The 23,307-nt window shown below is 38.9% G+C and overlaps 1 protein-coding gene across 1 annotated transcript in view; it reads right to left on the minus strand.

The window, feature by feature from the left end:
- Window positions 1–23,307, minus strand: part of DST (dystonin) — a 494,547-nt gene that overhangs the window by 25,259 nt on the left and 445,981 nt on the right. The window contains exons 77-86 of the mRNA XM_060021645.1: window positions 21,271–21,444; window positions 20,800–20,955; window positions 14,221–14,418; window positions 13,747–13,875; window positions 10,992–11,162; window positions 9,994–10,149; window positions 9,585–9,791; window positions 6,402–6,521; window positions 3,573–3,742; window positions 1,879–2,038 (exon numbers count right to left, since the gene is read on the minus strand). Of these exons, the coding sequence (XP_059877628.1) occupies window positions 1,879–2,038; window positions 3,573–3,742; window positions 6,402–6,521; window positions 9,585–9,791; window positions 9,994–10,149; window positions 10,992–11,162; window positions 13,747–13,875; window positions 14,221–14,418; window positions 20,800–20,955; window positions 21,271–21,444 (1,641 nt within the window). The remainder of the gene's footprint in view (window positions 1–1,878; window positions 2,039–3,572; window positions 3,743–6,401; window positions 6,522–9,584; window positions 9,792–9,993; window positions 10,150–10,991; window positions 11,163–13,746; window positions 13,876–14,220; window positions 14,419–20,799; window positions 20,956–21,270; window positions 21,445–23,307) is intronic.

A 23,307-nucleotide genomic window follows, 5' to 3' on the forward strand; every position in this document is an offset into this window, starting at 1 on the left:
CAATCCTTTGTTGTAGCTTTCACAGGATCCTGGGCACTAACCCATAACGTCAAATTTTAGAGGCTTGACTCCTTAATCTGTCACCTTGGAGGAAAAGCTTTTTATTTTTCTCTCCCACCCAATTTTGATGAACTCTGATGTGCCAAGGGTTAAAGTGGCTTCTTTTGGTCCCGGACTAAATCCATTTCTGACCCAAGAGTCTGTCTGCAACCAGATCTTTCAAATAACCAACTTCATATATAAACTAAAATCAGCTTATTCTTCTAAGAAATCATCACAAATGAATATTACCAAGCACATTTTATCCTTCTGACTCTATCCGTGAGTTTCTATTCTGATACTCAGACCATTCATAAAAGTGAGACTGTCGAAAATAATCCAGAAACAGTGTGATGAGTTCTTTGCTGATTTCACTCTGATAGTGTTAAATGAGGTGTGCCCGCAGAGATAAACACACACACACACACACACACACACACACACACACACATGAACAAACACACATGCACAAACACACAGATACAAGGTACAGCGTCTAACTCTCCCTTTTGTGACAGGACTAGTCCCACGGTTCTGAGCAGGCTTTCCAATGTACTTTGTATACTTAAACTTCTTATTGGGGCTTCCAATTGTATTACTAATGCTGAATGATTAATTCATTCTTGTTGACCTTTAGTATATAAAAAACCAGCCAAGTGCCTAGGGGAGTAAATATTTAGACAGTGAGCTTCTAAAAATGGCATTTATGTACAAAGTAACATTACATTATTCATCAGTCATTGAAGGAGTGCCAGGGGATGCAAAAGTTTGTATTAATCATGCACAAAACATTTGTTTCAATATAGGCAAAGCAACATAATTTAAAGTTTTTAAAATGTTTGTAGGCCAGATCAATGTTCTTCATCTATTCTCTCATTTTCTGTTAATGTTCAAACATAACAAACTCTCTTCTATGGGTATAATGAGATAATGGAACGAGAAAAGGGGAAATAAATATGCAAAAGGACCAATTATTTTAAAAAGAACAGGTAAGATCAAAATAGCATAAGCAGGGAGGTATAAAGAGAACATCTTAAAATGAAATACGTTTTCTGAACTGAAAAATTATAGAGAGGAATATGACATGAATTCAAGTGTAGTGCTGTAAGAAAATTGTATATATAAAGCCAACCATCCTACATTAGTACCGGGCCTCATGCTGTTTTCAAGGTTCTTTAAGTTGTAACAGTATTTGATCACAATTTAGGACCTTACACTCAGTATATCTCTGGGACGTCTCAAATACCACCTTTGATTTGTACAACAGATTGACATACATATCAGGAGACGGCAAGGAAACCAATTTTCTTGAAGTAATAACTGAATCCCTAATGGCATATGCTGTTGTCTCTTAAACTGCTACAGGTCAAGGGGCAAGGTTAAAACTGTTTTTGAGAAAAAGAGAAGCAGCTGATCATGACCCCCACAGATCATGTCACACATCTAGCACTTCAGCAATGACCTAGTTCCAGGTCACCGAACGAACGATTTTAAATTATATCACAGAATTACCTAAATGAATAACAAAAGATACTAAAACATTCTTGAAAAACGTTTTAAAGTGCCAGACAATGAAATCACTTTTCAAGTTCTAGCAAGGTTTCGGATAGGGAAATTTAAAACCAAAGTATTTCACTGATACTGAAGTAATTTTCCTGCATCACTTTTAAAGCTGGCTTCCTTGTTCTCCTCAAATGTCACATATTTCCATATTAAAGACTATTATGTAGCATGACAGATACTCTGTAGATTTTTACAAAGCTAAATTAAGTGGTTACAGTTCCCTCTACATTCAGAATAATCAAGCAAGATAAAATAAAATGTCCCAGATAACAATACCTTGTGATTATCGATCAGATTCATCACTAGATCGATGTCTCCGTGGACAGGCTGGTCCTCAGCCAGCTGGGGCTCAACCCTGTACAGCCAGTCAATGAGGGCCTGCAGGGCGTCTGTGAATTGCCCAGAAAATAAGAGGGCTTCTTCCAATTTGTTTTGTCTAGGGGAAAAAATGGAAAAAATCAATCTGAGCAACAAAAAAGCTGCCCTCTATATCCAAACATCTAAAAAACATCCACGAAGGCTAAGCAGACCTCAAGAGGAAAAGCAGTATATTCGGACTCACTGCTGTTTCTCTGCTTTCCTTAGAAAATAACAAACTTCTCTCCAATTTTCTTTTCATTGCTTAAATCCATGGCACCTGTTCCAGGAAAATTCCCTCATCACCACCTCACGGGCCCCTTAGTTTCGTCATAAAAATATGCCTTTTCAATTAAATTGTGTTTTAAAGTATCATGCAGTAAGTTTGACCTTTGGGGTGTACAGTTCTATGGATTTTAAAACATGTATATGTTCATGTAACATCACCATAGTCAAGACCCAGAACAGTCTATCAACCCCAGATCTCCCTCAGGCTGGCTCTTCCTGGTCACAGTCTGCCTCCACGGCGGACACCTGCCACTCATGGATCTGTTCATCACTGTGACTTTCTATCTTTTCAAGAATGCCATATGAATTGTCGTGAAATCATTTATAGGACACTGTAAAAAGTATGTAACCTTCTGAGAGAAGATTTTATTGATTCTGAAAAACTAACACTAGGGCTTCCCTGGTGGCGCAGTGGTTGAAAGTCCGCCTGCCGATGCAGGGGACATGGGTTTGTGTCCCGGTCCAGGAAGATCCCACATGCCGTGGAACGGCTGGGCCCGTGAGCCATGGCCGCTGAGCCTGCGCGTCCGGAGCCTGTGCTCCGCAACGGGAGAGGCCACAACAGTGAGAGGCCCGTGTACCGCAAAACAACAACAACAACAACAACAAAGACTAACACTAAAAACTTATTATGAAGTTCCCTAGAATGGAATATGATATTCTATTCAATTTGGATACTGACAAAAGTAATGAGACTAAAGATCAATGAAAAATTTGGAAACATGTATAAGATATGTGAACTCTTCAACTACTGTTTTAACTTTCTTAGCTACTTTAACATTTTTTTAACATTGTGGGTCTTCATGGTTGAAGTGTAGTGAGGAGGAGGGAGACTGGGAAGGGGTGGGTGGGGTCAGGCTGGTAGGACCCTGCTCGCCACAGTGACGGGGCCTGTATCCTAATCCACATCCAAGAGTTAGTCCCTAAAGGGTATGAAGCGGGGTTGGGGGGAGGGGGGGGGTGACAAGATCCCACTTATACTTTAAGAAGACAGGCCTACTGGTGATGTGGAAACGGGACTGAGGAGGACCATGGCAGACCTGGGGACCAGTCCGAAGGCAGGCGCTGTAGTCGCATGTGAGATGCGGGGAGGCTTGGAGAAGGATGTCATTTTTGAATGAACCGGGCACTTAAACGTAAATAATACTGAACAGCAAAGCCTCTGGGGGAGGCACTGTGTGTGCGGGGCATCGAGGATGAGCAGACATTCTCCAGGCAAAGGAGGTGTGTATTCAAGGTTCCAAACCCTGCCTGCAGAGCGCCAGGACCGTGACAGCTGCCAGGGGTCCAGCAAGGTGAGTGAGCGGCTGTCAGGCGCATCTCACCTCTCCACCGACTTCCCACAGATCGTGTCCCACTTGTCTCTGAGCTCACTCAGCATGTCATCCAGCTTCAGGTTGTCGTCAGCCAGGGAGGTCTTCTCCTTCAGAGAACGTCCAGTCCTGTTGGTGGTGTCATAGACAGAATGCTTGGCTCCGAGGGATTTCTGAAACTCCTGTACATCCAACAAGAGAGCAGCATGCATTTCTACTTGGGATTGATACACAAATAGGTAAGAGACAGTGAAAAAGGCATTCCTCTTAAATAAATGGAGACATCAGCCATCATCAAGTCACATGGTGTAGTGCGTACTCAACAGGGAACACACCAGGGTAGAGAAGAACCTTTAAACTTTCAAATGGAAGGATTAACTTTTGGCAGAAGCTAAGCACCTACTATTATCAAGCACCTATTATTATTAAGAGCACCTAGTAGTATCAAAAAAAAAACCAATTTCAAAGCAAAACAAATCCTGAATCTCTTGTAGACATAAACTACAAACAGTATAAATAGTTATGGTAAAGTGGAATTGCTAATAAACTATTGAGAGACCCACGAGCCCAGAGAGGAAAATGTAGCTAATACTCTATGAGTAAGTATGGGTCCAGTCTGGACACAGAATGACCCAGTAATGTATAAACTTACTACAGTTGTTTTTTATTGTCAAAAAGATTTTCTGTCACACATTTTGGATTCTCACTGTAATGTTACATGTATTTTATCTGTGAGCCAGGATAAGGGGAAAAGAACCATAGCTTTGGTTCTGTGTTTGGACCCACTCATTCTAGGCATACCTGGGGAGGCCACGTCCCTCCTCACATCCACAATGCCCTACCCAAGTCTCTGAAGGTCTATAGATGACTTTCCACTACCAAACAGCTACATGGCTAATATGAGACCTGTATTTTTCAGCTTTTACAGTGTTAGTGAACCCTTCATGTCTGTGTGTGTATATACGCATGTGGGGGAGGGATGAATTGTAATCTTTCTATATAACTCAATTATAAGCTTTCATAGAGCAGGGGTATTATCTCTGTAGGACCCTTAGCATCATCTTGCATTTTGTGGGTGTTTGTAAACATTTAATAGAAAGAGTAAGACAACTGCTATTGAATACATAATCTCAGTGATGAGAAGAAAAAAGGTCAACTTCATGGGCAGCTTAAAAGCTCATAAAATATCAAGGAAACACAAACATGGAGATTCTCAATCCTGGTAGCACATCAGAATCACCCCAGGCAGTAAAATGCTATGCAAATGTAATTTCCCAAAATAACCTCGAGGTTACAATTACCTAATAAATTGTATTGCCTTAAAAATGTTACACACTTGAAGTGTTTCACTAATACCACACACTATATATCTTTTATAATAGGAGGCAACTACATCTGGGAATTTTTTGGCAATAAATCCCATCACAATATGTCACTATTTCTGTAGTCTGTTTTCTGTAATTATTATGTTTTTCACGTTTTTCGAAACAGAACGCTAGCTTTAGAATCATGGTATCGACACAGATTTTCTTATACAAAACAAATGTTACAGCTGAATACAGGATAGAGTAAAACTTTTTAAAGACAAAAAGTATCCAAACGATGAACAGAAAAGACTTCTTTTAAGATAGGCTTAACGTACCCTGTTATATCAGAGAAATGGTGACTGGTGACAGGTCTCACTAGGAAAAAGAAATCTAATAGGGTTCTTCACACATTCTTATTTCCAGGATTCTCTACTTTAAATATGCCGTATGCTTTCATCAGACTATGTAACACAACGTCTATGCTCAAGTTCACATAAGGCATTCTATTCTGAGAAGGAGGGGACGGGAAAGGGTGCTGGTCACCATCTCCGGGCTGCCAGTGCTAGATGGGGCAGCTCCCAGGCAGAGGGGCCATCAGGACAAGCCACTCGTAAGCCCTCATCCAGCCAAAGAAAGGACCTCAGCATGTTCCCCCATCATCCTAGGATCCTGACCCCTGCAGCTGGTCAGGCCCACTGACGGAAGCAACCAGCCTGGATGAACACGAGGGCTAGGATGTTCTGATGATGATAAAACTTATATCATTCAATCTTTTCCAGCATTTTAAAAGCTATCATGTTTCAAGCAATGATTTATATGTAGATGCCTAAGATTGTAAAATGGTTTGCAGGGACGGTCTCCTTTTACCCACATCCTCACCCTGAGGGCCGATGATCACTTTACAAACAGAATAACAGAAAGACCCAAATTCAAGAGAGTTGGGGAGGATGGGGGGAGGGATGTTCTTTGAATGGCATGTGGTAGGAATATAAAAGGCAGAAAATATAAAACACAGTGTCTCCATATCTTCTTGTCTACACAAGGAAGCCAGTGACTATGTGTCTTTGAGGGGAGGGGTGGAATTTCACACACATACACAGTAATACCAATTTAGGAAGTGGCAACCAATTTTCCCCACTGCACTGTATGTAGGAATATATATGGCAAAATCTACGTTCCTTTTAGTACATAATTATGTTCTGCATGGCATTTGGTCTATGAAAGAAATTACAAGACAAGGCAGTTGTGATAAACCGAAGTGCCAATGTTCGGCCTCTAGAAGTCCTTTATGTGTTTTAGACTGCGGAAGACTTCCAGTTTTAATTCAGTGAGTTTTCTTTTAACAATTAACCCTGGAATCATAATGGAATGAGCACTTGACCAATGTAAAGGGCAATTGGTTTTAAATTTAATACAGGTCCACGTTGGACAGCCTTTTTCTCCAGTGGTGAATAAATACACAATCAGGTAGGAATTTAAAAGTGACCCTGAGATATACAACGATACAATGTGCTTTTCTTAACTGCAGACCCACCTTATGCTGTGCCAGTTGTGCTTTGATTTTGTCTGGGTCGTTGGCAATTTCCAGTTCAGAATCCAAAGACTTCTCTGACTCTTCCAGCCACTCCATAAGCTTACTCCAAGCTTCATGGAACTGTAAAAGAAATTCACATCTTTGTCCAGAAAACTTTCAGGCATACTCACTAGATTTGAAATCTAGTACATTTCTAAACAGAAATTGATATTAATGAAAATGTTAACAATTATACATTCAAAATTCTCCCTGAAGAAGAACAAGAAAGAATATTTTCATCAGCAGATTACAAAATGTCTTGTTGACGCTCAGCTTTTGTGGTCATGCCCCGTGGTCACTTTGTTATAACTCATTCAAACATGTCAGCTTTAACAAAAATAGAAGTGAGCCTAGAAGCAGTTAGGGAGCATCAGGCAGAACATCCCACCCTTTCTTTTGTTTAATAAATAATGTAAGCGTAGACTGGCATGCTTTGTATTATCCCATAGGTCTCTTACATTGCTTTTCATTTTTTTTCATTTGGTTTTCTGTCTGCTGTTCTGATTGGAATCTAAAATACAACACAAATGAACTTATCTACAAAACAGAAACAGACTCACAGACATAGAGAACAGACTTGTGGTTGCCAAGGGGGAGGGAGCGTGGGGGAGGGATGGAGTGGGAGTTTGGGATTAACAGATGCGAACTAGTATATATAGGATGCATAAATAACAGGGTCTTACTATATAGCACAGGGACCTATATTCAATATCCTGGGATAAACCATAGTGGAAAAAAACATGAAAAAGAATAGATAGATGTATAACTGAATCGCTTTGCTGTACAGCAGAAATTAAACACAACATTGTAAATCAACTATATGTCAATAAAACTAAAAAAATAATAATGTAAGCTTCCACTGTTGTCTCTTGACAGATCTGGATTTACTTCTAAGGTGGTGTTTAATTCTTATGCTAAGAAAGAGGTACAAAAAGGGAGAAGGGAAAGGATAAAGTTTGTAAATTCACTTTAACAAAAAGAGGGCATTACGTTCCTATTTAATGCAAAGACAGTTCAACATCTTTCTTGCTGCTATACAAATCCTCACATCAATGCCTGAGCCTCACATACTGGTTTTATACTTAAGAGCACCCACAATACTCGAGTTCTAACAAAACAATTATCTTTCGCGTCTAAAGCCTTGAACTATTCCGGTGCTATATATACTTCATTTCAGCTGTGGTCTCTTTTCTGCTTATCATAAAGAAATAGTAGGTACTATTTTTGGATACCAAACTAGAAAATTAGTTATAAATTATTTCTTCCAAGGAATTAAAGGGAACAGATACATGACAAAAACCTAAGTAATCAAAATAAAAACTGTTTTATATCAAAGAACATTAATAGTGAAATAACAAAAAGACATTTGATACTAAGCACAGTGAGAGCACAGAATCACAAAGCTGCAAGGGTCCACTGGAGACTGTCTTGTTAGAGACCTGCTCTCCCTACACGTCCCTCCCACAAATCTAATCAACTTAGACATGAAAACAGGGAGGCCAGAATAGGCACATAAATTGCCCAAGTCAGAGAACTACAGCCAAGATCTGAGCCAAAACCTGAGGTATTAGAACAAATAAATAAATAAACAGCTAGTGATGCCAGCTTGTCTTTTTTTTTGGCATGCAGGATCTTAGTTCCCTGACCAGGGATTGAACCCGTGCCCCCTGCAGTGGAAGCACAGAGTCCTGACCCCTGGACCGCCAGGGAAGTCCCTGTCAGCTTGTCTTTCTACAGACAGTACAGCTTATAACAACTGGATGGTAAGTACAATGGTACAAATGCACAGGTTCTGAGGCTGGTCCTGCTCTCAAAACTATTTAGAAGCCGTACAAATAGAAGAAATGCCATCCTTTTGCACCGAGAACAGTGGAGAATCCTTATCAATTCAATTCAACAGACTGAGAAAATAAAATTGACTCGATAGAGAAAGGAGGAAGAGGGTGGCCGACTGGCTACTGGTATCCATGAGACTTGAGTAAATCAGATGTTCATAACTCAAAATGCCTCCACTACAGACGACAGGGCTGCACACACGGCAAGAAAAACATCAGGCTTGGCATGAGGACTGTCTTAAAAAAACATCCGAGACCGATTCTATTCTAGAGACTCGTTTATTACATGGGACATACCATACCTCCCCCTCAAAAAGAGACATGTGGCCTGTAATCCAATCACAGGGCAATGTGTCATTTCGCCAGCCTTTAAACATTTTATGCTGGACAGCTTTAAATGCTGAAACACTGGACTCCCAGGTCATCCTCTGCATCATCCAGCCGAGCCTAGCTCCCCAAATGACTGCGCCCAACACCAATGCTGGACAAATGCAATGGAATGGGGCAGAAAGAGTCATTATAAAATTCACCCTCAGTATTATTACACGAAGTTCCTAGTAAAAATCAAAGATATATGCCAAGCAAGGTGGGTGCATCTTCCTCTTCCCTGGAGTACAGAGATGCATAACTGCACTTCTCTGTGTTTACTCTAGAACAGAATATGAGTAACAGATGAAGGAAGGGAGGAAGGAAAGTTCCATGTGAGATTCTCTAGATTAAAAAAAGCAGCCCCCCCAGATTCAAACAGTTAATTTAAAGGTGGGATGAAGCTGTATCCAAATATTAGAGAAGAAAGGAAGCCCTGCCAACAAGTGTACGGATTTGGAGAGGTGAAGAGAAACAACCAGCTCAGACCCAGAGTATGCCTTCAGAAAGCTGTCTGGGGGCTACACATGAGAAAGTCTGGTTTTGGAACTAAACACAAGTAGCAATATAAAAAAGCAGAATGCCTCACTCTAAGTATGAGAGTGGAGGTTGAAAGGCCAAGGAAAACCAACCAACCCAACAACAAAACTGTGGAGCCCTTTTTTGGGCCCCAATGATAACGGTCCATCTGTGATATCAAGATATGATCAGTCTTTCCAAGGCTGGTCCCCAGGGCCTGGAGTTGCTGCCAGGTCAGAAAGTGACGTCATCATCCAAACTGAGGCCATGGCCTTTTTAGGAAATAAACACCTTGGCTTCACGCCATGATCGTTACACAAAGCACAGCCTGCCATAAAAGCACTTTAATAACATAACGTGTATTTAATAACATAACATAGACCTGATTCATTGCCAAGTTCAGAGGATCTTTATAAAGGTTTACCTGCTTGGCCCTCTTCCTTGCATCGTCCAAAGATCTTCCTCTTTCTACTAAGCGCTGGACCACTTTCTCCCAGCGGCTCTGTACACTGATAAGCAGATTCTTAATGAGAACGACATCTTGTTTCTGACTGAAATACTTCAGGTGGGTTCCAGTTTTGTCCAGCTCTATGATCTGCTCCCGGTGAGAATTTACTTCATTGGCAAAGACCTTTCCCAAAAAAAGGGAGGTGGGTACAATCAGAAACAAAGGAAAAATGGATCTATCTTGAAAATACTTCCAGGATCATAAGCTGGTTTCAAAGGACAAAAGAAAGTGTTCAAACTACCAAATTTATGCTTTTGCCATTAAAACAGCCTGATGTCTAAAAAGGTCTGAGAAGGGAGTGCTGTCCATCCGGGATGCAGCTTACCTTGTGTTCATCAATTTGAAATAAGACGGTGTCCAAGATAAGGCTTGGCCTGGAAGCCATGTTTAGGGTCTGCTCCGCCTGGGTGAGCCAGTTGATGAAGTCCTGGAGGGAACTGTGGAATTCCATTGCCAAGGTGAGGGCCTCTTCCAGTTTAACCTGAAAAGACAGATTATTTAGTATTTCATGGTATTCAAGGTTTCCCGCCTCACCACCTTCCCCGCCCCAGCAAGTTTAACCACTCTCTGGCAGATTTCCTCCCCATCCATACTTTATTTATGCATAGTCTATATCCCCCAAACAGTTTTTGAATACTGGCTAACCAAGTCCCTTCAAGTTTAGTGAGAAGCATCTCACTGCAGCTAAAACAATTTTAATATACACTAAAACTGTGGTTTGGGGACAATTAACCAGAGAATTACTAAACAGAATCTAGAAAAAGAAAATTTGACATGCATACAATTCATTTTGGAGGTCAAAATACTATGAAATATATATACATTATGCTCTGTCAGCAAGGGCATATAATCTAGTATTCCTAGCCTATCATTTTTATAGCATTAAATAGCAAGATTTTTAATTCTCCCTCATGGATTTTTGTTATGTAAGTGCTTATTATATGTACAATCATCTCACTTTCTTGGTCTCCCTCCCTCCCCACTCCCGCCAGACATACAGCCTGCCTTTTGCTTAATAAGTGTGATTAGAATTACTTAACCACCCAGAATTCCACTGGTTCACAGATTTAAACTATACCTAGTTAACACTTGACCTATGATATACCTTTATCTATGTCTGAACAGATTTCTTCAACTGTGTTCTCCTGCGTTAAGACAGAATACTATTTTCAGCTGAGCCCATGAAATGTCCAAACGTATACAAAGAAAATTTAAACATGAATCATTAGATGTTCCACTGACAATTCTACTCGGAGATAAGGTAAGACCCATGAAATGAAACAATGAAAACATTCATTCTATGATATTCATCAAGGCACATACTTTCCTTTCATTGAGCTTGGTTTCCACTGATTCCCATTTTTCTTTCAAGTTATTTATGTCTTGGTCAATATTTGTCTCTGCAGATTTGGGGCATCTTGCAAGCATCTGCTGGCCTTTCTGCATCAGACTCTTATATGTTTCTTCTTTAACATCAAAGGCAGCACAGATTTCCTAAATGGAGATATCCCCCCCGCCCCGCAAGTCATATCATTTTTAAGAGAACAAAATCTCAGAGCTCTTTTTCCATGTCATCAATCCCAAGCCCCTTATTATATACTCAACACCGTCCAGCACACAGAATAACCCTGACACATTCAAACTTTCCACTATACTGAAAGAACAACTAAACCTATAGCCACACTCTGCCTACCAAGAAGTCTTAGAAATGGTGCTATTGTTATCAATCCACCCCACACGTGAAGCAGTAATGTTAAATGTTATCAAGAAAGGTTTCAATGTACAGTAACCAATCAGCTCTGTGACCTTGGGCGAGTAACGTAACTTCCCTGAGCCTCGATTTCCTTCTCTGTAAAATGGGTTCTCTAAGTCTCTCCTCGGAACACAATACAACAACTGTAATATTGGTTTTTTGGTATAATTTAATTCTATGCTCAGAAGACACACAGTGGAGAGAAGGTGAAGACCCAGTACGGTAAGACATTTAAGTTGATGACACAGACTTTGGAATCACAGTAGCCAAACTTGTGGTCCTATGAATATTCTTCTCAGTTATAACATTTTTAAAGCTTTCAACTAGAATGCAGTGTGTATCTTCTATAGAGAGTATAAAAATACTGCTTAAACAAATTTAGAATTTAAGATAAATGAAACACCAGTTACACTCACGTCAAAAGTAAGACCAGTTCTATTCCATTGATTCAATTACAATGTGAGTCAAATCATAGCTCCCACTGAAAAATTACATACTATCTAATACTTCCAACTTTTTAATTTTTAAAATTGAGATATAATCCATAAAAATCAGCATTTTAAAGTCTAGAATTCAGTGTTTTTAGTATTTTCATAAGACTGTGCAACCATCACTACTAATTCTAGAATATTTTTATTGCCTCAAAACTTTGTAATTTCTTAAACCTTAAAAAAATCCCTCTCTCAACATATTTACAATATCACCCACTGAAAGCTTTTAATCAAAGCAAAGCTTCTAAATACAGCTAAATCTCAGGAAACAGTAATACTCCAAGTTTTCTAGTTTCCTTCATGTCTAACAGAACCAAATCAAAAGAACATGACTAAAACAGTATTACAAGTATCAGTAACTCTTTAGAATTTCTTAAATCATGGAATTCTATAATCTGGCAAATGATATCAGCAAACATCCTACCCAAACCAAATATGCTGATAAGTAATATTTTTCTAAAATAAAATATTCTAAAGATAAGCTCTTTGCTTTCCAACTTTTTACTTATACTCTTCTAAATTACCATTTAAAAATATCTGTTTATTAGAGAACCATCTCATGCATGTTTGTTCAAGAATTCATTAAACTTATACTTAATGGACTGTAATAGCTATGCAAGTACTTCTAGGAAAGTAAGGAGGTATCTGGAAGACAGCCAGATTTTATGGAAAAGACAAGTGCTCCCGAGTTAATTAGTCAATTACTTTTTCAGTGAACAAATGGGTCCCTTGTAGCACCAAGAAAACAACATATTAACAACAAGAAAACGACATACACAATGATTTTCTAAAAGAAGGAATAGAGATTCTAGGAAATTCTCTATAGGATTAATAGGATTCATTTTAACTGCTCATGGCAATTGTGAAATGAATAAGATGTTACTTCTGTTGTATTTCTTCACTCCACCTACAAGATGGTCACTTCCTCTCCAAATCATCAAATTCAAAATTATTCCCAACAAGTGCAGTTTTATTAGTAAGATCTTACAACAACACTAGGCATGACTAAAGAGTACAGACTTTCACGTACAATGGCCCATTTCTTTTGCCAAATCCCTAAGTACTTCTACTTTTATTTCCTAAGAAGCATTCAACATTTGAAAAAGACTGTTTTCTCTTAGAACTTCTAGAGCTAAATTATGATGGGACACGAATAGGAAATGTCAATAGGTCAAATGTAGTCTAAATTTAATTTCTCAGCCCATACTTCTAGGAAAGAAAGCCAGAGTCTCAAGTTTCATTATTTTTCCTCCTTAAGAGTTGACAGCGCTACAGACTCTGGGCGGGAACAGCCCACAGGCATGATGTGATGCTCCGGGTCAGACAATTAAACAGAAGCCTCCTCTTATCCAAAGCTGGTGGGTGTGAGGTTGAAGATACGGCCCCATCACCATTAAAAGGAGCAAATATGTAACTTCCTTTTCACAGAACAAGAACATATTTTCCAGCCTTCCATGAAACTGGGTGGGAATCTCATGCTCACAGCAGTAATTGTTAAGTCCATTTTGATTCCTTTAGGGATTTTTCTTTCCACTCAAGGAGCCACAGTTTATAATTTACCCAATGTTATATTACTATCCATACAAGTTTATCATTTTATGGGGGAAGGTCTGCTTCTAAAAATTGCCTAGACTGCTAAAACCTCTTTTCATACACTGACACACTAAACTTTAAAAATTTAATCAACAGTGTTTCTAGCACTTATATATAGAGATTTCTGCTGCAAAACTGGATATCCTTAAACCTTCTCCCACAGTTTGTTTATCACCAGGGCCTACACAAAATAGTCAGTCTCTTAATCTGAGGCTAGAGCTGTAGGAAATAATATAGTTACCATGTGGGCATTAAGCTGTTCCCTGGCTGTTTCCGGTAAACCTCCCAGAGGCTTGGATGCTAACAGATGGCGCTCTGTGTCGGTCAGCCACTGTTGCAAATCCTCGATTTCGCCGTGGAACCCTTTAGCCTGGAGTGAGAGAGAGGTTCAAGTTTGGACCCCAGATATGGTCACTTTGAAGCCAAAAATGAAGCTTAAACAATCCCAGCCTGCTAAGCCTCTCCATGCATTTTGAACAAGGGCAGGGGCCTCTGGACCACTTGCTTTTCTTCAGCAGGAGAACCAGCAATAAAACTATCATGCTAAGAACTGGAGAGCTGTGTTCTTCTCAGCTCTGTCCTTTATCCCACTTTTTTTTACTCTTCTCCTTGAAGTATAAAAACTAAACAGGGGTGTGAAAACCAATAAAAGAAATGCCATGTCATCTTGGTCTTGAAGGCACCAAAAAGTTTCAGGATTTATTCTCTCATTCACCTGGCGCAAGGCACCATCCAGCTGCTGCTTCCTTTGTTCTGTTTTTTCCAAAACATTTTGCCAGCGTTGATTCAAAACCTCTAGCTTGTTCTGAAGGTTGCTGACTTCTTCTCCGGCACTTGATTCGATTAGATCATTTCCTGCTTTCTTCACGGCTTCCACGGTGGACTGATGGGCTAATACATCATTTTGGAGCACCTGAAAATATTCAGATTAACACTTAATATGTTCGCTAGTTTGTAACATGCTAGCATCGCTTCTAATGCAATTCTTTTATTTCCTGGTTATGAAACGTTCTGAAGCTACAACATATACATAGAATTTTAGTACTAATGAACTTTTTAAAATGGAGAACTTCCTTTCCCTTAACTTTGCAGCTTTATTGGGTATCTCTTCAATCTACCAACATTCCCTGAAATGATTATGTTGAGAACATAGCTAGTTCTACCCACTAGAAGAGTTTTGAAACTGATGACATTAAGTATATAGAGATTATAGTTAAAAGGCTCTAAAAATATTCATTTGATTCAATCTCACTTTAATTGAACTTAATTTTCATGTCCTGAGTAAACAATTTCGAAGATATATATTGCTATATGTTCAAATATAAAATTAATACATTGCCATGTTTTACAATTAGCACTCTTAAAAAGGAAACATGAGAGATTACGACAAGCAACTATATGCCAATAAAATGGACAACCTAGAAGAAATGGACAAATTCTTAGAAATGCACAACTTTCCGAGACTGAACCAGGAAGAAATGGAAAATATGAACAGACCAATCACAAGCACTGAAATTGAAACTGTGATTAAAAATCTTCCAACAAACAAAAGCCCAAGACCAGATAGCTTCACGGGAGAATTCTATCAAACATTTAGAGAAGAGCTAACACCTATCCTTCTCAAACTCTTCCAAAATATAGCAGAGGGAGGAACACTCCCAAACTCATTCTACAAGGTCACCATAACCTTGATACCAAAACCAGACAAAGATGTCACAAAGAAAGCAAACTACAGGCCAATATCACTGATGAACACAGATGCAAAAATCCTCAACAAAATACTAGCAAACAGAATCCAACAGCACATTAAAAGGATCATACACCATGATCAAGTGGGTTTATCCCAGGAATGCAAGGATTCTTCAATATACGCAAATCAATCAACATGATACACCACATTAAGAAACTGAAGGAGAAAAACCATACGATCATCCCAATAGATGCAGAGAAAGCTTTCAACAAAATTCAACACCCATTTATGATAAAAACCCTCCAGAAAGTAGGCATACAGGGAACTTACCTCAATATAATAAAGGCCATATGTGACAAACCCACAGCCAACATCGTCCTCAATGGTGAAAAACTGAAACCATTTCCACTAAGATCAGGAACAAGACAAGGTTGCCCACTCTCACCACTATTACTCAACATAGTTTTAGAAGTTTTAGCCACAGCAATCAGAGAAAAAAAAGAAATAAAAGGAATCCAAATAGGAAAAGAAGAGGTAAGTCTGTCACTGTTTGCAGATGACATGATATTATACATAGAGAATCCTAAAGATGCTACCAGAAAATTACTAGAGCTAATCAATGAATTTGGTAAAGTAGCAGGATACAAAATTAATGCACAGAAATCTCTTGCATTCCTATACACTAATGATGATAAATCTGAAAGTGATATTAAGAAAACACTCCCATTTACCATTGCAACAAAAAGAATAAATTATCTAGGAATAAACCTACCTAAGGAGACAAAAGACCTGTATGCAGAAAATTATAAGACACTGATGAAAGAAATTAAAGATGATACAAATAGATGGAGAGATATACCATGTTCTTGGATTGGAAGAATCACATTGTGAAAATGACTATACTACCCAAAGCAATCTACAGATTCAATGCAATCCCTATCAAACTACCACTGGCATTTTTCACAGAACTAGAACAAAAAATTTCACGATTTGTATGGAAACAGAAAAGTCCCCTTATAGCCAAAGCAATCTTAAGAAGGAAAAACGGAGCTGGAAGAATCAGGCTCCCTGACTTCAGACTATACTACAAAGCTACAGTAATCAAGACAGTATGGTACTGGCACAGAAACAGAAATACAGATCAATGGAACAGGATAGAAAGCCCAGAGATAAACCCCCGCACATATGGTCACCTTATCTTTGATAAAGGAGGCAAGAATATACAATGGAGAAAAGACAGCCTCTTCAATAAATGGTGCTGGGAAACCCGGACAGCTACATGTAGAAGAATGAAATTAGAACACTCCCTAACACCATACACAAAAGTAAACTCAAAATGGATTAAAGACCTAAATGTAAGGCCAGACACTATCAAACTCTTAGAGGAAAACACAGGCAGAACACTCTATGACATAAATCTCAGCAAGATCCTTTTTCACCCACCTCATAGAGAAATGGAAATAAAAACAAAAATAAACAAATGGGACCTAATGAAACTTAAAAGCTTTTGCACAGCAAAGGAAACCATAAACAAGACCAAAAGACAACCCTCCAAATGGGAGAAAATATTTTCAAATGAAGCAACTTACAAAGGATTAATCTCCAAAATATACAAGCAGCTCATGCAGCTGAATAACAAAAAAACAAACAACCCAATCCAAAAATGGGCAGAAGACCTAAATAGACATTTCTCCAAAGAAGATATACAGACTGCCAACAAACACATGAAAGAATGCTCAACATCATTAATCACTAGAGAAATGCAAATCAAAACTACAATGAGATATCATCTCACACCGGTCAGAATGGCCATCATCAAAAAATCTACAAACAATTAATGGTGGAGAGGGTGTGGAGAAAAGGGAACCCTCTTGCACTGTTGGTGGGAATGTAAATTGACATAGCCACTATGGAGAACAGTATGGAGGTTCCTTAAAAAACTAAAAATAGAACTACCATATGACCCAGCAATCCCACTACTGGGCATATACCCTGAGAAAACCATAATTCAAAAAGAGTTATGTACCACAATGTTCACTGTAGCTCTATTTACAATAGCCAGGACATGGAAGCAACCTAGGTGTCTATCGACAGATGAAGGGATAAAGAAGATGTGGCACATATATACAATGGAATATTACTCAATCATAAAAAGAAACGAAATTGAGTTATTTGTAGTGAGGTGGATGGAGCTAGAGTCTGTCATACAGAGTGAAGTAAGTCAGAAAGAGAAAGACAAATACCGTATGCTAACACATATATATGGAATCTAAAAAAAAAAAAAGTGGTCATGAAGAACCTAGGGGCAAGATGGGAATAAAGGCACAGACCTACTAGAGAATGGACTTGAGGATATGGGGAGGGGGAAGGGTAAGCTGGGACAAAGTGAGAGAGTGGCATAGACATATATACACTACCAAACGTAAAATAGATAGCTAGTGGGAAGCAGCCACATAGCACAGGGAGATCAGCTCCGTGCTTTGTGACCTCCTAGAGGGGTGGGATAGGGAGGGTGGGAGGGAGGGAGATGCAAGAGGGAAGAGATATGGGGATATATGTATATGTAATACTGATTCACTTTGTTATAAAGCAGAAACTAACACACCATTGTAAAGCATTCCAAAAAAGATGTAAAAAAAAAAAAGGAAACAAATGATCACAGAATACCTTTTTTTTTTTGCAGTACAGGGGCCTCTCACTCTTGTGGCCTCTCCTGTTGTGGAGCACAGGCTCCAGATGCGCAGGCCCGCGGCCACGGCTCACGGGCCCAGCCGCTCCATGGCATGTGGGATCCTCCCAGACCGGGGCACGAACCCGTGTCCCCTGCATCGGCAGGCGGACTCTCAACCACTGCGCCACCAGGGAAGCCCACAGAATACCCTTTTATCATCTCTGGTTTTAAGGGTGCTAGAGTTAACTGCTCAGGTGACAGGAATGAACCCCAGGAGGCCCTAACATTAAAGAGAAAGAGATTTCACCATTTACTGGGGAATACGTGAGTCCAGCATTCCACGATTTAGCTGTTCTCTTACTAGAAAATACGATATGAAATGCCTATGACAGATCCCAGTAAATAATGCCTTCTTATTCTATTATCCGGTGGGAATATAAGAATAGATTAATAACACTTAAATGCACTAACATGGGGCAAGAGTGGTAAGTGCAAAAAACAACTGCAGGCTAAAAAAATCAATTTCTTATACTGAAAAGAATTACCTCAAAGAACAAATACAGCTTAGTAACAGTTTCCTTTCAAGAAGACTGCTATGCTTTTGGAAACCAGAAGAAATCTTCCTCTATTGTTGGTAAAAGTCTGTGATAACCCTTCCCCCTACACTCAGACTCGGGTTGGCAACAGGAGAGGAGTGTCATCTGTCGTCCTGGGAGGGACAACCCACATCTGGGAAACCCAGACCAGAAGGATTTCAGGCAAGGGCACGAACCGTCCCTGATCACTGCTTCTCTGACTCCATCCACTTGTGTTCTGAGGCATCTGGTGAGGGAGGTTTTTCAAAAGTTATAAAATCAACTGAGTAAGCAGTGATCTTTATAAGAAGCAGGTACTTGGATATGTTAACGTAGGCACCACTTTCAAAAGGTAAGAGTTAAATATTTTCACAGTCAAAACATAAAAGATAATTCTATAAAATTCGTTCTTATAAATGGTTGGAGCCCTGCTACATAAGCCACGGCCTGGGAGCCAGAGAAGAAGGCGGGACAGGGATGGGAATCTTCCCTCCCTTCCTCCAGCAATTGTGCTGGCAATTCTGAGTCCTTGAACTTTGACCTTCAGAAATGGAATCAGAGTGGGGAGTGAAGGATTGGGAGTTTGGGGCCAGCAGATGCCAACTAGTATATATGGAGGGTGGATAAACAACAAGGTCCTACTGTATACCACAGGGAACTATATTCAATGTCCTGTGATAAAATATAATGGAAAAGAATATATATGTATAACTGAATCACTTTGCTGTACTGTGGAAATTAACACAACATTGTAAATCAACTATACTTCAATAAAATTTTTTTAAAAAGAAAGAAATGGAAGGAGAAAATATCCCTGACTAAAGGAAACTAAAGGTCCCTAACTCATCTCCACCAAAATAACTGGACCAGGGTGCCGCATGTTCCCACCTCTACCATCTTCTACAAAGTTCCTGTCACTGATGTATGTGACTTTTAGGACAATGGCTGAGTTTATGAAAATGTAAATGCTATAAACTCACCCTATGAGAATAAACATTTTGGTTACATGCAGAGTCAGTGTGACTGGTCATTATTGCTCTTAGCAAAGGTATAATATAGATATTAAATGAGGACAAATATTAATGATGCAAAATAAGTCCTAATTGCTTAATCAGATATGGCTGGGCAATGATTATAAATACAGACAGAAAGAGGTAAAAAAGGAAGAAAAATTTAAATTAGGGAACAATTACTGTGGGGAAACACATGAAGGAAGAAGAACTAAAGCAAGAATAATCAAAAATATCATGATCTTAAAGCGCTATAAACCTCTTATTTTAAAATGCTGTTAATATGTAAAATAATCAAATGTTTCTATATGATAATCAAGGAAAACTTATTTAAGATTAGGATTAAGGACCTAACTTTAAGTAAGACACCACTATAATGTGTATGTTAAAAGTTCTATGAAAGCCTGCTGAATGTCAGGATAAACTCTACTGGGCATAAATTCTATTCATTAAGCCTCGTTGACTTAAGACGGGGAATTTTCTGTTAATAATCATCAACCAAGTGCCACAAAGATGACAAAATATGAAACTATTTTGCATATATCTCAAGATAAAAATTTTCCACTTATAAGCTTTCAATCAAGTACATGACATGTAAAAACTCTTCTAAACATAATAAATAGTTTAAAAAACTACCTCGGAAAGAAAAGGACTAAGACACAAAAAGCCAGTGAAAAGTAAGAGAAAGAAACAGAAGGACAAACCCCAACATGATGAGAGATGTACAGACAGACAGAAATATATGACAAGCCAAAACACAGCAAGGGAGAGACGCGTGGAGGGAAGGGTGACCAGAGGAAACACGCACAGAGCCTGCAGGATAACTGTGACTTGCCAGGCTGCCCCCAACAGCTTTTAAAACTATGTTACCTTCATCCAAGCACAGGTATAATCAGAAATTTAAACCTCCAGTGTTGGTCATGCAGTCCTCCTAACGTTTAGCCCAAAATTCCCCATTCTTGCTATTTTTGACAATAACTGCCTTGACCAATGAGAAAAACATTTTGATTATCACTTTCCCGTCGCGGAGCACAGGCTCCGGACACGCGGGCTCAGTGGCCATGGCTCACAGGCCCAGCCGCTCCACGGCATGTGGTATCTTCCTGGACCAGGGCATGAACCTGTGTCCCCTGCATTGGCAGGCGGACTCTCAACCACTGCGCCACCAGGGAAGCCTGATTATCACCTTTTAAGAAGTGCATTTTAAGTAGTTCAACCTTATGTCGCCAATGTCAAATAGGAACATGGGTTAAAACCATAAATGCCTAAAAAATCAGCAGACCAGAAACATCTGGTGACACTAGAAATGCAGAGAGAAGAAAGAGAGGATGCAGTAACAGCTACGTACATGATGCTTGGCGAGTTCAATTTCAATGGCCTTGGGGTCTCCTCCGACAGGCTTCTGTTCGCTGAGCAAGCCCTCAGTGTGCGTGAGCCACGCCAGCAACTCGTCCAGTGCGTGCTGGAACTGCCCCAGTGCTAACAGAGCGCCCTCCAGCTTGTGCTGCAGACAGAGAGGAAGACAATCGATCCACGAGTCTGATAGGATGGATGACCCACATTTATAAAACAAGAGTGAACTGTTCAATTGCTTCCTGCTGCATAAGTCTTTAAGCAAATCCAATGAAGCCCGATCATCATATCCTCATATATTTTAAGTTTGAAACTCTGTGGTTAAAAAAACAGCATGTGAGAAGCAGGAAAAGTTCCAAGGAAATAAAAGAATTTAGGGGCTTCTGAAGTTTATGTCCAGGATCCCCTAATTTTACTTTTTAACAGTTATTTTACATTATTATATGAACCTGAAATTGGTATTTACCTGTCTATTGATGATCCTCTCATCTAGACTGTCCCATATCAATTTCAGCTCCATCAGTGGGTCCTGAACAGTGTGTTTATCACTTTCTTCTGTTACTTTCTTTAGCAGGAGCTCTGCCTGATGGTTCAGTCTCTCCATTTCTATCTGTTGTTGATACGCCTCTGACTTAAATTGCTATTTTTTAAAAAAGGAGGCATACAAGGAAGATTTGTTATACATCAGTAACTTTATCTTTTTATTTTTTTGGAATTTTTGAATTTTATTTTATTTATATTTTTATACAGCAGGTTCTCTTCAGTAACTTTAAACAAACAAAAATTCTACAGGTTAGATGTTTGTTCTAATTCACACTTTTTATTGGGGTGGGGTGAAGAGGAATAAAATCTAACACAGGGTTTACTGATGAAAAAACTGTAGATAAAAAATGATGAAAAGAAACCTTTTCTCACACCTGAAACTAGCACAACATTGTAAATCAACTATACTCCAGTATAAAATAAAAATTAAATTAAAAAAAAGAAATCTTTTCATTCAACGTTTTCTGATGGAACGATTTTTTATTTATAATTTTGCTATTTCACTTCTGTTCTCTACAATAAAGAACTAACAAATTTCAAGGATGAACTTCTTCCAGGGTCTAATTATACATATTCAATAAATGAGTTCTGAAATTATAGGAAAGAAGAAAACAAAATATATATTTACATATATGAAACCCAGAAAAAAAATCTCTAAGAAACTCACATTATTTCCTGCTCAAAACACACACACATCTTGCAGTCACTGAACGCTCTGTGTTTTCTGTAGCTATGCTGTGTTTGTTTATTTATTTATATTATTTTTCTTTGTGGCCATGCTATGCGGCTTGCGGGAATCTTAGTTCCCTGACCAGGGATCGAACCAGGTCCTCGGCAGTGGAAGTGCTGAGTCCTAACCAATGGACCGCCAGGGAATTCCCTGCTATGCTGTGTTTATTAGTATTTATTTATCCTTTGCACTGACTCAGAATAACATTACTCTCACTTGGTGCTTAATGACATGTAGGTAATAATCCTGGCTTTGCCAACCAATACAGGTTAGCCAGTGGTTACATGTAATAGGAAACTGTCTTTTCATAAAGTATTGATTTTAATCTCTAATAGTAAATAATTAAATAATAAAGAATTAATGGCTAAGCAGTATCAATTTTTTTCAAGCAAGTTAAAATAATAATTAAAAATAATAACAAAAGCATAGTGAACACTTGCTATAGTCAAGTTGTTCTCAATAAACTTATAAAGAAAATCATTTTATCCCCAATTAAGCCAAGGACACAGAAGTGAGAGCAGTTAGACAAATTTTCTGAGGCCATTTGGTTAGTAAGTGGATGAAGGGAGATGCAACTTCAGACACCTGATTTAAGGGCAAGCACCTCATCCAGTGTGCTGTATGAAAACTGCTGAGATATATGTAAAACCCAAAAAAACCCCTCCTCCACACCTGTAATTGTACATAAAGGATATCATGTGTTTACTACATGAGCAGACAGAGTAAAAAAAAAAAATCACCATCTAATGATGGTAACAGTAAAATTCTCAAGAAGAAACAATTTTTTTCTAAATGAAATATTCTATATCACACTTAGAGATAAAAATGCTACTCTTTTAAAGCCAGATAATAATTTTATGTAAAAATCTAGTAGAGTTCATTGAAAGGGCTGTGATGTCTCTGTAGATAGAGACTTTAAAATTAGGGAGGAAATAGTTGCTCCCACTTTGATAAATGAGCATCAGCACAGAGGAATTCAGAGGAAACGGTTCAGCCATTTTCACAGCTGGAGATCAAGAACCACAAAGGAAAAAAATTACAGAGGAAAGCAGATGGGAAACAACAAGCATTTACAAAACAAACGTTTTGGGAAACACTATGATCCCATCCAATCCCATCCACTCACGGGATCCTTCTTTAGCCTGTTGGACTAATTGAATTACTCTGAACACAACAAAGAAAACAGAAATGTTGCTGTATATGTATCAGTGACAATAACACACTACAGAA

The sequence above is a fragment of the Delphinus delphis genome, chromosome 10 (genome assembly GCF_949987515.2).
Source record: "Delphinus delphis chromosome 10, mDelDel1.2, whole genome shotgun sequence".
Lineage (NCBI taxonomy): Eukaryota > Metazoa > Chordata > Mammalia > Artiodactyla > Delphinidae > Delphinus > Delphinus delphis.